Source organism: Mauremys reevesii, linkage group 6 (assembly GCF_016161935.1).
Source record: "Mauremys reevesii isolate NIE-2019 linkage group 6, ASM1616193v1, whole genome shotgun sequence".
Taxonomy (NCBI): Eukaryota; Metazoa; Chordata; order Testudines; family Geoemydidae; genus Mauremys; species Mauremys reevesii.
Genome location: NC_052628.1, coordinates 22184889 through 22195795, shown reverse-complemented (window position 1 = coordinate 22195795; position 10907 = coordinate 22184889). Strand labels below are relative to the sequence as shown.

The following is a 10907-nucleotide window of genomic DNA, read 5'->3' as shown; positions in this document are numbered from 1 at the left end:
ATGTCCATATTGAAATAAAAGGTAAAAATTATCACTAAGAAGTCTGCTAATACATTTTGGCAGTCACTGTGTTTTTTTTAAATGATAATAGATACTCTCAAGCTGTGATAATTTAAAAAGGAGATGACTTAAACACCTTTTTTAAAAAATCACTTTGAAACAGCAAAATCCTTCTTCAAGGAGTGAAATTCTTCTCAATGATTAATTTAAAATTAAATTTAAAAAGAGTGCAACATGACAGACCTTTGTTAGTTTATTGAAGCTGCTGCAGATATTGGGTCTTAAGGTCAATATTGCCCACTGAAGGGGGGGAAAATCAACTCGTGTTTAGTCATTCCATTTCAAGGGATTTGCAACTATCAGCTCCCTAATTAAGGAAATTGCTTAAAGGTGGAACAGAATGGAACTCAATAGGTGAGAAGTAAATGTATCTAGTCTACCGAGTATAACTTTGACTATAGTTACACAAATGGTGAACTTGGTCCCATATATTTGGAGATTCTTTTAGGGTTTTTTTGAGGAATCTTAGGATGACAGGTTTCCTAACAAAGGTGATCATGTTCACTGTCTCTAAACTGTTCATACTGGGTCAACACTAAAGGACTGTATTTTCAAAGGAACCCTCTACTCATCTATTTGTGTGAGTGGAATGGGTAGTTTGTGGACTTTGTGCCTCAGCTTTGCAAAGGGATCCACCTATGTGGGCTCTTTCTTTCATGCCATGTTGTGTTGGTAGATGCAGTAGGCCCCCACATGGATATTATAAGGGAGCTACCATTTAAGATTTTGCAGGATCAAGGCCTGATGGGCAGACCCCTGCATGTGCCCAACAGGACCCCACTGATTTTAAGGGTGCTCTATGCAGCTATAAGAAACTCACTGCAGGATCATGGTGTGACTATTCATTTGCTCTGATCTCCCACATGTGGAAATACAATCTGTTCAGAGGGAGGGACCTGCAAAAGCTGAGGGTGTGTATAGAAAGGAGTGAAAATCTAGTGGCTGCCACTGACTGACTACCTGTATCACACATCTGACGAAGTGGGTATTCACCCAGGAAGGCTTATGCTCCAATATGCCTGTTAATCTTTAAAGGGCCACAGGACTCTTTGTTGCTTTTTACCTGTACCTCGAGTCACATGCTACGCTCACTATATTTTAATACTGTATATAATGTAAAAAAAAACAGGAGTACTTGTGGCACCTTAAAGACTAACAAATTTATTTAATCATGAGCTTAAATGCATCTGAAGAAGTGAGCTGTAGCTCACGAAAGCTCATGCTTAAATAAATTTGTTAGTCTTTAAGGTGCCACAAGTACTCCTGTTTTTTTTGCGGATACAGACTAACACGGCTGCTACTCTGAAACCTGTATATAATGTGTAACTGTATACATGTGCACCTGTACAAAGATAGTTGTAATGGAACTACTGATACATGCAATGACGTGTACAATACTTTCGGTGCAAAACAAATTAACGTGTTCCCCCAGAAGAAAGGGCGGAAGGTGCATGTACAGGCAATACTGTGAATGGCTTCTTTACCTCTTCCGGCTCTGGAACAGTGGCGCAAGGGGAGAAACTACATTTCCCATCAACCGCTGCCCATCCCGCGCATGCACATTCTCATTGCGGCACCCTTCCCCAACGCCAGAGAGCCAGCTGCGACATCGCGCGCGATGGCAGGATGGACGGGGACTACATCTCCCATAAGCCCCTAGTGCTCATCCGGCGCATGCGCAGCACTTAGGCCTGCTCGCACAACACTTCGTCGTTGTTGAGGCCGTAGGTGGGTGGGGGGAAGGGAGAGAGAGCGAGCCAGCGCGCGGCGGTGAGGAGGGAGGGGGTGAGAGTTGAGAGTTCAGCGGCCGCCGCCACTGCTGCCAGCCCGGACTCATGATTCCCATATGCCCGGTAGTTTCCTTCACCTATGGTGAGTAACACCGCTCGGGTGGGGCGGGGGAGGGGACAGCGGCTGCGGGCCGCGCGCGGGGGCTGCCTGAGGCGCCGTCTCTGATCTCGCTCGCTCTCTCTTTCTCCCCCCTCCCCTCCCCGCCGGGCCTCCCGCCATGGCCCCGACCGTCGCCGCCGCCGCTGCTTCGCCGCCGCAGTGCCCAGCCGGCTGGGGGAAGATGCCAAAATGGCCACCGGCAACTACTTTGGATTCACCCATAGCGGGGCTGCTGCCCAGTATAGGTAACCGAGCGCCCCGCCCTTCGCCTCCCTCTGCCGGCTCGTGTGGGTCCGTGCTTGGCCCCTGGCGCCCGGCCCTCGCGTGCGCCCGCCCAGCCGGGACCCCTCGCCCACTCCCGCACCCCGTGTGGGGCCTCGCCCCGCGGCCCCCATGTGCCTGGGATTCTTCCGCCGCGTGCGGCAGGGCCGGGGCCTCCCCGATCCGGTGGTGGGCGGGGCGGAGCTGGGCTCCGTGCGGAGGAGGAGCAGCAGCTCTCTAGGCCCTTAAATTAAAATGGCCACTTAGTCTGCGACGCCAGGGAAACAGAGCTGCCTCCTCCTTTCACACCCTCCCCCATAGAGGGGATTTTATTTCCCCTCCCCCCCCGCCCTACACATGGTGGGAGAGTCTTTGTTACGCTGCAGAATCCCCTCGGAGTGAGTGGGTGAATGAAGGAGAGTTCAAAGCACCAGGAACATGCGGTGGAGGGGGGGTTAGTTTTCCACAAAGATACAAACAAAATCCTCCTTTGCAGAAGGGCTAGAGAGGAAAGGCCCTTAAAATCTATTCCCACTGAAGGTCTTTACTCAAATATGAGAGACTTGAAGTTCCTGTAGTGGAGTTTAGTGTATAACTGTACATATCGCTTACAGATAAGGCAGAGAAAGCACTTGGATAAAGCATTAACATGTCCATAGTTATAATTATTTGGACTGATCTTTTAGCTAAGACTTCTTTGTCAGCACTGTCTGCTGATAGTGGCAGAATTTGGTATGTGATCTGAGGGGTTGGGATTGTTTGTATTACAGCAGCATCTACTGGACCTACTCAGGGGACAAAACCAATTTTTACTAAGCTGTGCAGGCATTCGCTTTTGGAGTCTGTTTTATTCACCTATGTCTTGTTGCTAACTAATAGCTGAGAGGGGTTGAGATTATCTGATGCTAATACAATTGTGTTCATATAGTTTAGCTGTATGCATAATATAACTATTTGCCTAACCGATGATTTGGGAAAGGTTTATTTTTAAAAGGAACCTTGAGATCATTCAAAATCTATGGTGCTTGTTTACCAAAATTTATCACATGGAGAGACACTGAAAAGTACTCCTAAAATAACTCAAAATAGAATAATGGATATTGGAAATTAAAGATGATTGCTTCCATTCTCTCTTGGAAGTACAGAATTCAAACATAAAATGTGAGATATCAGCTCTTGATAGATCTGCCAGTTGTTATATATGCACAGTAAGCATACATGACATTTAACAACTACAGTCATATTTGTAAATGACTTCCTGAGAGAACAGCAAAAATCCTTCACCCAAAAAAAAAAACCTGTAAACAGTTCTCTTAACTCTGAACTTCAAACACTGTTCTAACACAAAACAAAATTGTTTTTTTAAATGAATCCCAAATTACTGAATCTTGCAGTTCTACAGTTTTGAACTGTAGACTAACACAAAATAATTAATATTCTCTTTATATTGGGTTGGAGGGAATTTAGAGTTGACAAGATGAGAACTTGAAAGAGTGAGGTTTGGAATTTCCCATTGAAGCACACAGTAAAAGTCCTTCATTGCAAGAGGATGAGACTTTAAAAATTGATTCTGTAATTAATTCTATATAGAATCGTAGGCGTTAGTGATAGAACAGTCCTATTTGATTATTGTGTTCCCCTCACAAATGCAAGATATTGTTTCATAGATACATTAGTGCAGGAATCTCCTTCTGCTAAATGAGTTAGATTTCACAAATATGGATGTGAAATGAGATAAAGTAAGCAGTATTCAACATACCCTTTGTATACAAGACAGATTAAGACAAAAAGACTTTAAATGTTTTGTTGGGGAAAAAAACAGCCAAAACCAAAAATCCATCACAAGAGGAAGAGATTCCAAAAAAACTTGCCTAAAAATGAATCTCTTACAAGGGACTTTACTTCCTAAGTGAGTAAGACTTAGCAGATCCATAGTAATTTATTTATAGAACTGTACATGTCACTGTGCAATATTTGAAAAAGACAAGGTGGTGAAGGGCAATTCAGCAAAAGTACTAACATGCCCTTTATACTAAAATAAAAAATAACCCTACATGGCTGATTACCCTCATTCAAAATGTTCCAGTTTATCTTAAGTATATCTCTGAAACACACAAAGAATAAAAATAAAGCTTGCGTCAGTGGAGGATAAGACTTCAAAAACTAGGGTTACAGAAATCACAGAGAGAATAAATCTACTTACTATTTGTTAATCTGTTGCTGTGAAGGTACAGGATTTAATACCCGGGCAGAGGACATATCAGCAGGTCTTAAATAAAGATGGACAAAATCATGAATTGTTGAAGACTAACTCGCAGATTTGAAATGTAAGACTTCAACTGATTGCACCTGTAGCAGTTATGACTAAATGCTTTGTTACCTGCTTTGCATCAATGCTAGTCTATTTGGACATTTAAAAAGTGGCCCATCCCATATTAAAGGTGCACTAATGTAGCTAATTTTTGAAGTAAGTACCAAAATGCCCATCCCACTAATAAATATACGTCAAACACATAATTACATAATCTTTCATGCAGGCATAAGTCAGACCCTTCCAACTCTTTAAAAATAAACGCTCAAAACTCTGGCCAGTTGGGACAACATTAAGGCTAGATCCTGGAAAAGATCCACATGGGCTATACTTTATGATTATGTTTAGTCCCATTGACTTCACTGGACATGGATGAAGTTACAAGGGTCTCTTTACATGAATTTCCTTCCTGGATCTGAGCCATAATTATATTTTTGAATATCTCAAAATACATATTAAAACTTAAAATCTCTCACTGAAAACATCCAAAGCAAAATAATTTTTCATCCCGAGAGAGACTAAATAGTTCTAAATTTGTCAGGTGCTGAATCTTTCCCTTTAATTCAGAACAGATGTTTAAAATGAGACCAAGTACCAACCCTGTTAGCACCCCAAGTACACTGATTAAATATATAGTTTTTCAACAGAAAAATGATGGATATATTACATAAGAACTACTGTGTCAAAGTATAAATAAACTAGGTAATTCCTCAGTTTATTAAAATTGATGACAAAAAGTTAGAGGAAGATGAAAATGTAACTGGAATAGAAATTGTTTGTACGCTATTAGTATTGCTGTGAACCTAGCTTATTGCCTAATCTAGCTTCATTTCATAACTAAATATTAACATTCTTTGTATGACAGGTGAATCAAAAGTATTTTAAAAAATCTAAAATTAATGCATACTTATTTAATTAAAAAAATACAAATGTAGAAGGTGAAGTAAAAGTCTTTTTAGGAGTGAGGGCCTGAGTTCAGGTAATTCAAGATTACTGTGTTGTGCATCTGTTCATAACATCACTTACACATAAAACTATGGAAGCGCAGTGTACCTCCCTGAACTGATTAGGTGATTAAAGAAGCATAGAAGTCCCTTATGTTGATAAGTAGGAGATGAGGTAAGATTTTGAACATGTAATACGTAAACCAGCTGCAAGTATACATTTGTAAACTGAAGGCAGACAAGGAAACGGGCAAAGTGCCCACATTTCACACACACAAATAATGGAGTTAGAAGTGTTCTTATTTCCTTCATTCTTACACCACTACTTATAATTTCCTACTGCCCATTAGTCATTTCTATATAGGCTTCATTCAAAACCATTTACGCAAACTGTATAGTTGTAACATTACAGTTTACAAGGGAAAAACATTACATTATTGAAATGACCAATTAAGGTAACTGCTATAGATACGCCATTACCTTTATAGTTTGTACATTCTGTTAATGTTATTGACACACACAAATTCACTTTACAGACTTTGATTTGCAACATTTAAAGAAATATTAACTAACTATGATGGGATATGTTGGGAGTTCGTAAGTACATATGGTACCTTGTGAAGTAATCCTTCCCTTTTGTGGCCCTGAGCTCCCTGGTCCACTATTTGCCCAGGTTCTTATATTGGCACCTATCACCATTGTATCTGAGTGTGTTGAGTATAAATGACAATAGCATAATCACTTCCCTACTGACAAGAGGCAATGTTAGATTCTTGTTTTAATTACTACTGACTGTAGAAGTGTGTGTGTGTGTGTTGGTAAGTGAGAGAGGGTACTATTGAGGGAAAGCTTAGGCAAAGAGGTGGTGTTTTCATTTGGCTCCAAATATGATGAAGTTAGTGATCTTCCTTATTTCATGTGGCAATATGTTTCAAAGTCTTGGCCTGGCTTCTGTGAACATCTTGCATCTCTCACTGTTGGTTGACAGTTTCACTGTTTCAGTAAAAGAGGTCATAGCTACAGAGAGAGAGGCAATTTTTCAAACTAGAACTAGTTCAGTGACCTTAAACAGGACTATATTCTCTCAGTGCAGAGAATAGTGAATTGGTAAGCTGATCTTTCTTGGAGCTTTCTCATTTTTAGATAAAAGTAATTGCAGTGATCTGTGCTGGGCTTAACAACTGTAGCCAGAATTGGGTGAGATCTTCTGGTGAGCCACAGATGGAAGAGAGCTCTTTTGACGCTGTGACTATTTCAGTGTCCAAGTGCAGAGCAGAATCTACAAGACCCTAAGGCTATAGAATAATTTAACAATCTGACATCAGATGTCTTGGATGGATTGGGTTGTTGTATTGGAGAAGTCTCCTCCATATTTCCCTCTTCTCGCTAGCATTACCTCTGTCTTGTCTGGGTTCAGCTTCTACCACAAGACATTGAGAAAGCTGTGAAGTGCTGCACTTAGGGCTCTAACCTACAGCCCTAAATGGGCCAGCTAGCTCAGGTTGAAAGTACCAGTAAATGTCAGTCAGAGGTTTTTGTGGGTGAACAAAAGTGGCAGGCGGGATGGGATTGTTAGGGGCACCACTTGAGTAAGAACTTAGGTTAGCTCTGTGGTGAAAAATGCCCTTAGGCTTTGACTTCACTGCTCTAAAGAAAAATAGTATGTTTTTATGGTGGAATAACTAATGCACATTGGCTGTCCTTCCGTAAAATCTTTATGGAGACAAGGCACCTGTAGTTATTTACTGCAAGGTGAACTAGGAGAAGGCTTGACATGGGCAGAGGAAGTATAGTGTTGATCTTTCCTAGCTACCTTGTGATTAAAAATTACAGGTGCCTTGTCTCTACTGGGATTTTGCTTGAGGTTAGCTATCTTGCATGAGTTACCTTGGGGTTAATTAAAAATGAATAAATAAAAATTTCTCAATTTTTTCTCAATGAAGACATAAAGGAGAAGAAGTGTTTTTTGGGGGGCTCTAATTGTCATCCACTCTCCAGTCTACATCACCCTGGCGTACAGATCCACACACACCGTTATACCTCATTGGAATCTTCTTGTGCACTTTAACTGTTAGTTTTGCACGGGTGCATGTATCAATGCACAGATATCTTTAAGGGCTATAAATCTGAGAACTTTGTCAGTTTTCTGTTGGGGTCTGGACAATGAGCTAGAGGGAGGGAGTCTCATGACAGAAAGTGCCTGCTTAGCAAAGTTTAGACTTTAGCTGAGCAAGCAACTTCAGTGCAAGAGTTCTTCTCTCTTACTCTGTACTTTTCTGGGGCAAGAACATCTATGTCTAATAGTAATGGCAGTAAGGTAGCTGAGTGCATCAAGTTTTCAGTGCATAAATCCATGTGTAGTCCGTTCTGGTGTCTTGGCTGATGATCCAGTTAATAATGATCATTACGTATAACTTTTATTTAAATCTAGCTTTGTTCTAAACCATGCTGCTTGCAAGCATCTATGTGCATGTGAGTTTGTGGGTTTATAGTCTGTATCTTTAGAAATTACGCATTGACAAAATGCGAACAAGATATCAATCTGGGATTGAAAAAATCATGACTCGTTACTTGCGGGTTTGAAAAATAGGGTTATTTTTGAGGGTTGGACACAAACTTTTTTTTCTTTAGAATAAATTTGTTTCCATAGAAACAGCTTACTAAAGTTAGAGTTTAGAGGTGGCAAGGTCAAAATAAGGCTTAATATGGACTTTTGTACGCAGCTTAACTTTTGAATTGGCAGCCGCAATCCCCAATGTGGTTCATGTTTAAAACTTTACCTGCTACACCTGTACCTCGATATAACGCTGTCCTTGGGAGCCAAAAAATCTTACCGCGTTATAGGTGAAACCGTGTTATATTGAACTTGCTTTGATCCACTGGACTGTGCAGCCCCGGCCCCCCTGGAGCACTGCTTTACCACGTTATATCCAAATTCGTGTTATATCGGGTGGCATTATATCGAGGTAGCAGTTTATTTAAATGCAACAAATTCTAGGGTGAAACAACTTAATGGTGCCCAGAAAAAAAACTACACCATACTTTGGGATGGGAAATATAGAATGTCTTACCAAATTGACTGGAATTTTTCATATTGATGGAGCCTCTTGCACTGTACAGTAAGCCTACATTTTTCAGTATCCGTGCCAAACAGGAAGTATCTTCAGAGTTGATGTTTTTATTATGCTCATAAATTCTTAATTTAAAAAAAATTGTAAAACAAAATGTGATGCATCTATTAGGCAGAGTACCACATTCATTGTTTTTCCTTTTTCCTGGGCAGTTATGGTATGGTATCAAATACCACTACTGGCAAAAGATTCTTTCATAAAATCAGTGACTGTATAGGAAGGAGAGATCATCACTGAGTTCTCCACTGTGTGCAGCTGCAGTCAAAAAGGAAATCTGTCGGGATGCATAAAGAATGGGATGGAGAAAATATTGTGCTAAAATCAGTGGTTTGCCTTCATCTGGCGTACAACATGCATTTGTGGTCATTCCATCTTAAAAAGAATTATAGAATTAAATGTGATTCAGATAAGGGCAACAAGAATAAGAGCATGGAAAAGCTCATAAAAATTGGGATGCTTACATTTGAAAGGTGATCACTAAGAAGGGACATGATAAAATTATGCAAAATAATGAATGGTAAAGAGAAGACAGTAGGAGCTTCTATTTTTCCTCTCTCATACTACAAGAACAAGGTATTCGGTTAAAAGGTGGGAAAACTGATGAAAGGAAACACCTTTTCCTTCCATTCCTAATTAGACTGTGGATCTGATTGCTACAGAATGTCATTGAGACCAAAAATACAGCAAAATTCAAAGGAGGATTGGGCATTTATATGAACAATAAGAATATCTGGAGTAGTTATAATAAATAACATTTTGGAAGAGAGAAGCACTTCATATGTTGGGGCTTAAACCGGTCTCTTAACTGTTGGGGATTAGGATGATATTTTCATGGGGGGACAGATTATTCCACATCTATGTAGGTAGTTCTTGGACATTCCTCCAAGGCATCTGGTGTTAGTGTGGCAGGCAGGTTACTGGACTAGTTGGATGGTGGGTTTGATCCAGTATGACACTTCCTATATTTCTTGAGGCCTACCCTTGGAAATACAGCTGAACTTGGTCATCCACAGAGTAGAATAAAGGGTCTCTCATTTTTCCCAAAATGTAGTACCTTTTCAAATGTTGGGGGTGTTTTTATAGCATAGAAAACAATCACTTCTTCTATAATCCTTATAAAAAGATGCATCAACATTAATGTTTGATAGTCGTTGATTAATAACTCATTTAGTGACTGTTTCCAAGAGGAATTTCCTCCTCCTGGCAGGAGAACACCTATATGAGACTTATTTTGGAATCCTGTTGTCTGAGGGAGTTTGGGTAGAGTCAAAATTTGCTTAGTTCCAACCTTAATTATAAAGCAAAATAATATTTCCATAAGACTGAAATTGCAAAAATAATTCAATTGTTTGATTGCATTTAGTTTGATAAGAGCTCTTTCAGTGCTCAGAATTGTAGACAAATGGAGTAATAGCAACACTAAGGTTTATTGCATGCAAGCACACATTAGAGTAACTCTTACCACATTGTATCCCAGGGGTAGGCAACCTATGGCACGCGTACCGAAGGTGGCACTCGAGCTGGTTTTCAGTGGCACTCACACTGCCTGGGTCCTGGCTGCCGGTCTGGGGGACCCTGCATTTTAATTTAATTTTAAATAAAGCTTCTTAAACATTTTGAAACCTTGTTTACTTTACATACAACAATAGTTTACTTATATATTATAGATTTAGAGAAAGAGACCTTCTAAAAACGTTAAAATGTATTACCGGCACGTCAAACCTTAAATTAGAGTGACTAAATGAAGACTGGGCACACCACTTCTGAAAGGTTGCCGACTCCTGTTGTATCCTCTCACAGAAATAGTATATAGACCATATTCTTTCTGAAAAGTGAGCTGCTTTTCCAGAAATTGCTGCAGATTTAAATAAGTTTACTAATGTGTATTCTGCCCAGTTAGTTCATAGATGCCTTAAATGTAGCCATTAAAGACTTTTCAGAACTTGCGTCCCAAAAAGTTTTTCTGACCAATCAGATCAGAGACTTTACAAGACAATAAATGTTGCATTAACATTGTCATTAACAATAGTTAATAAACCACAGTACTTTCTAACCCTAAAAGACCTGCTTTTGTGCTGCAGGAAGTCCACGTTTTGCTTTCAGGTAATGCCAATATCGGGGAAGAAAACGGGGCAAGGTTATAGTAGGCCTTTATCTGATAAGCCACTAACAATTCTTCCTATAGTCATTTCAGTACAGAAATATAAAAATAACCCTTACTCTAGCCCCATTTTGTTGACTGATCTATTGATTATATGTTAATCAGAAACCCCAATTTACCATTCTGTGGTTTGGCAGGATCCCGCCTCA

At 40.1% G+C, this 10907-nt stretch overlaps 1 protein-coding gene across 3 annotated transcripts in view; it reads left to right on the top strand.

Annotated features, from left to right (window-relative positions):
• The first annotated feature begins 1746 nt into the window (after positions 1-1746).
• ZFR (zinc finger RNA binding protein) overlaps positions 1747-10907 on the top strand; it is a 53574-nt gene continuing 44413 nt past the window's right edge. For 2 of the 3 annotated variants that reach the window (XM_039545760.1, XM_039545759.1), the window contains exons 1-2: positions 1748-1932; positions 2111-2195. In XM_039545760.1, the coding sequence (XP_039401694.1) occupies positions 1896-1932; positions 2111-2195 (122 nt within the window). In that variant the 5' untranslated portion in view covers positions 1748-1895. Of the gene's footprint in view, positions 1933-2110; positions 2196-10907 lie in introns of all 3 variants that reach the window. The other variant, XR_005600829.1, reaches the window with a different exon arrangement.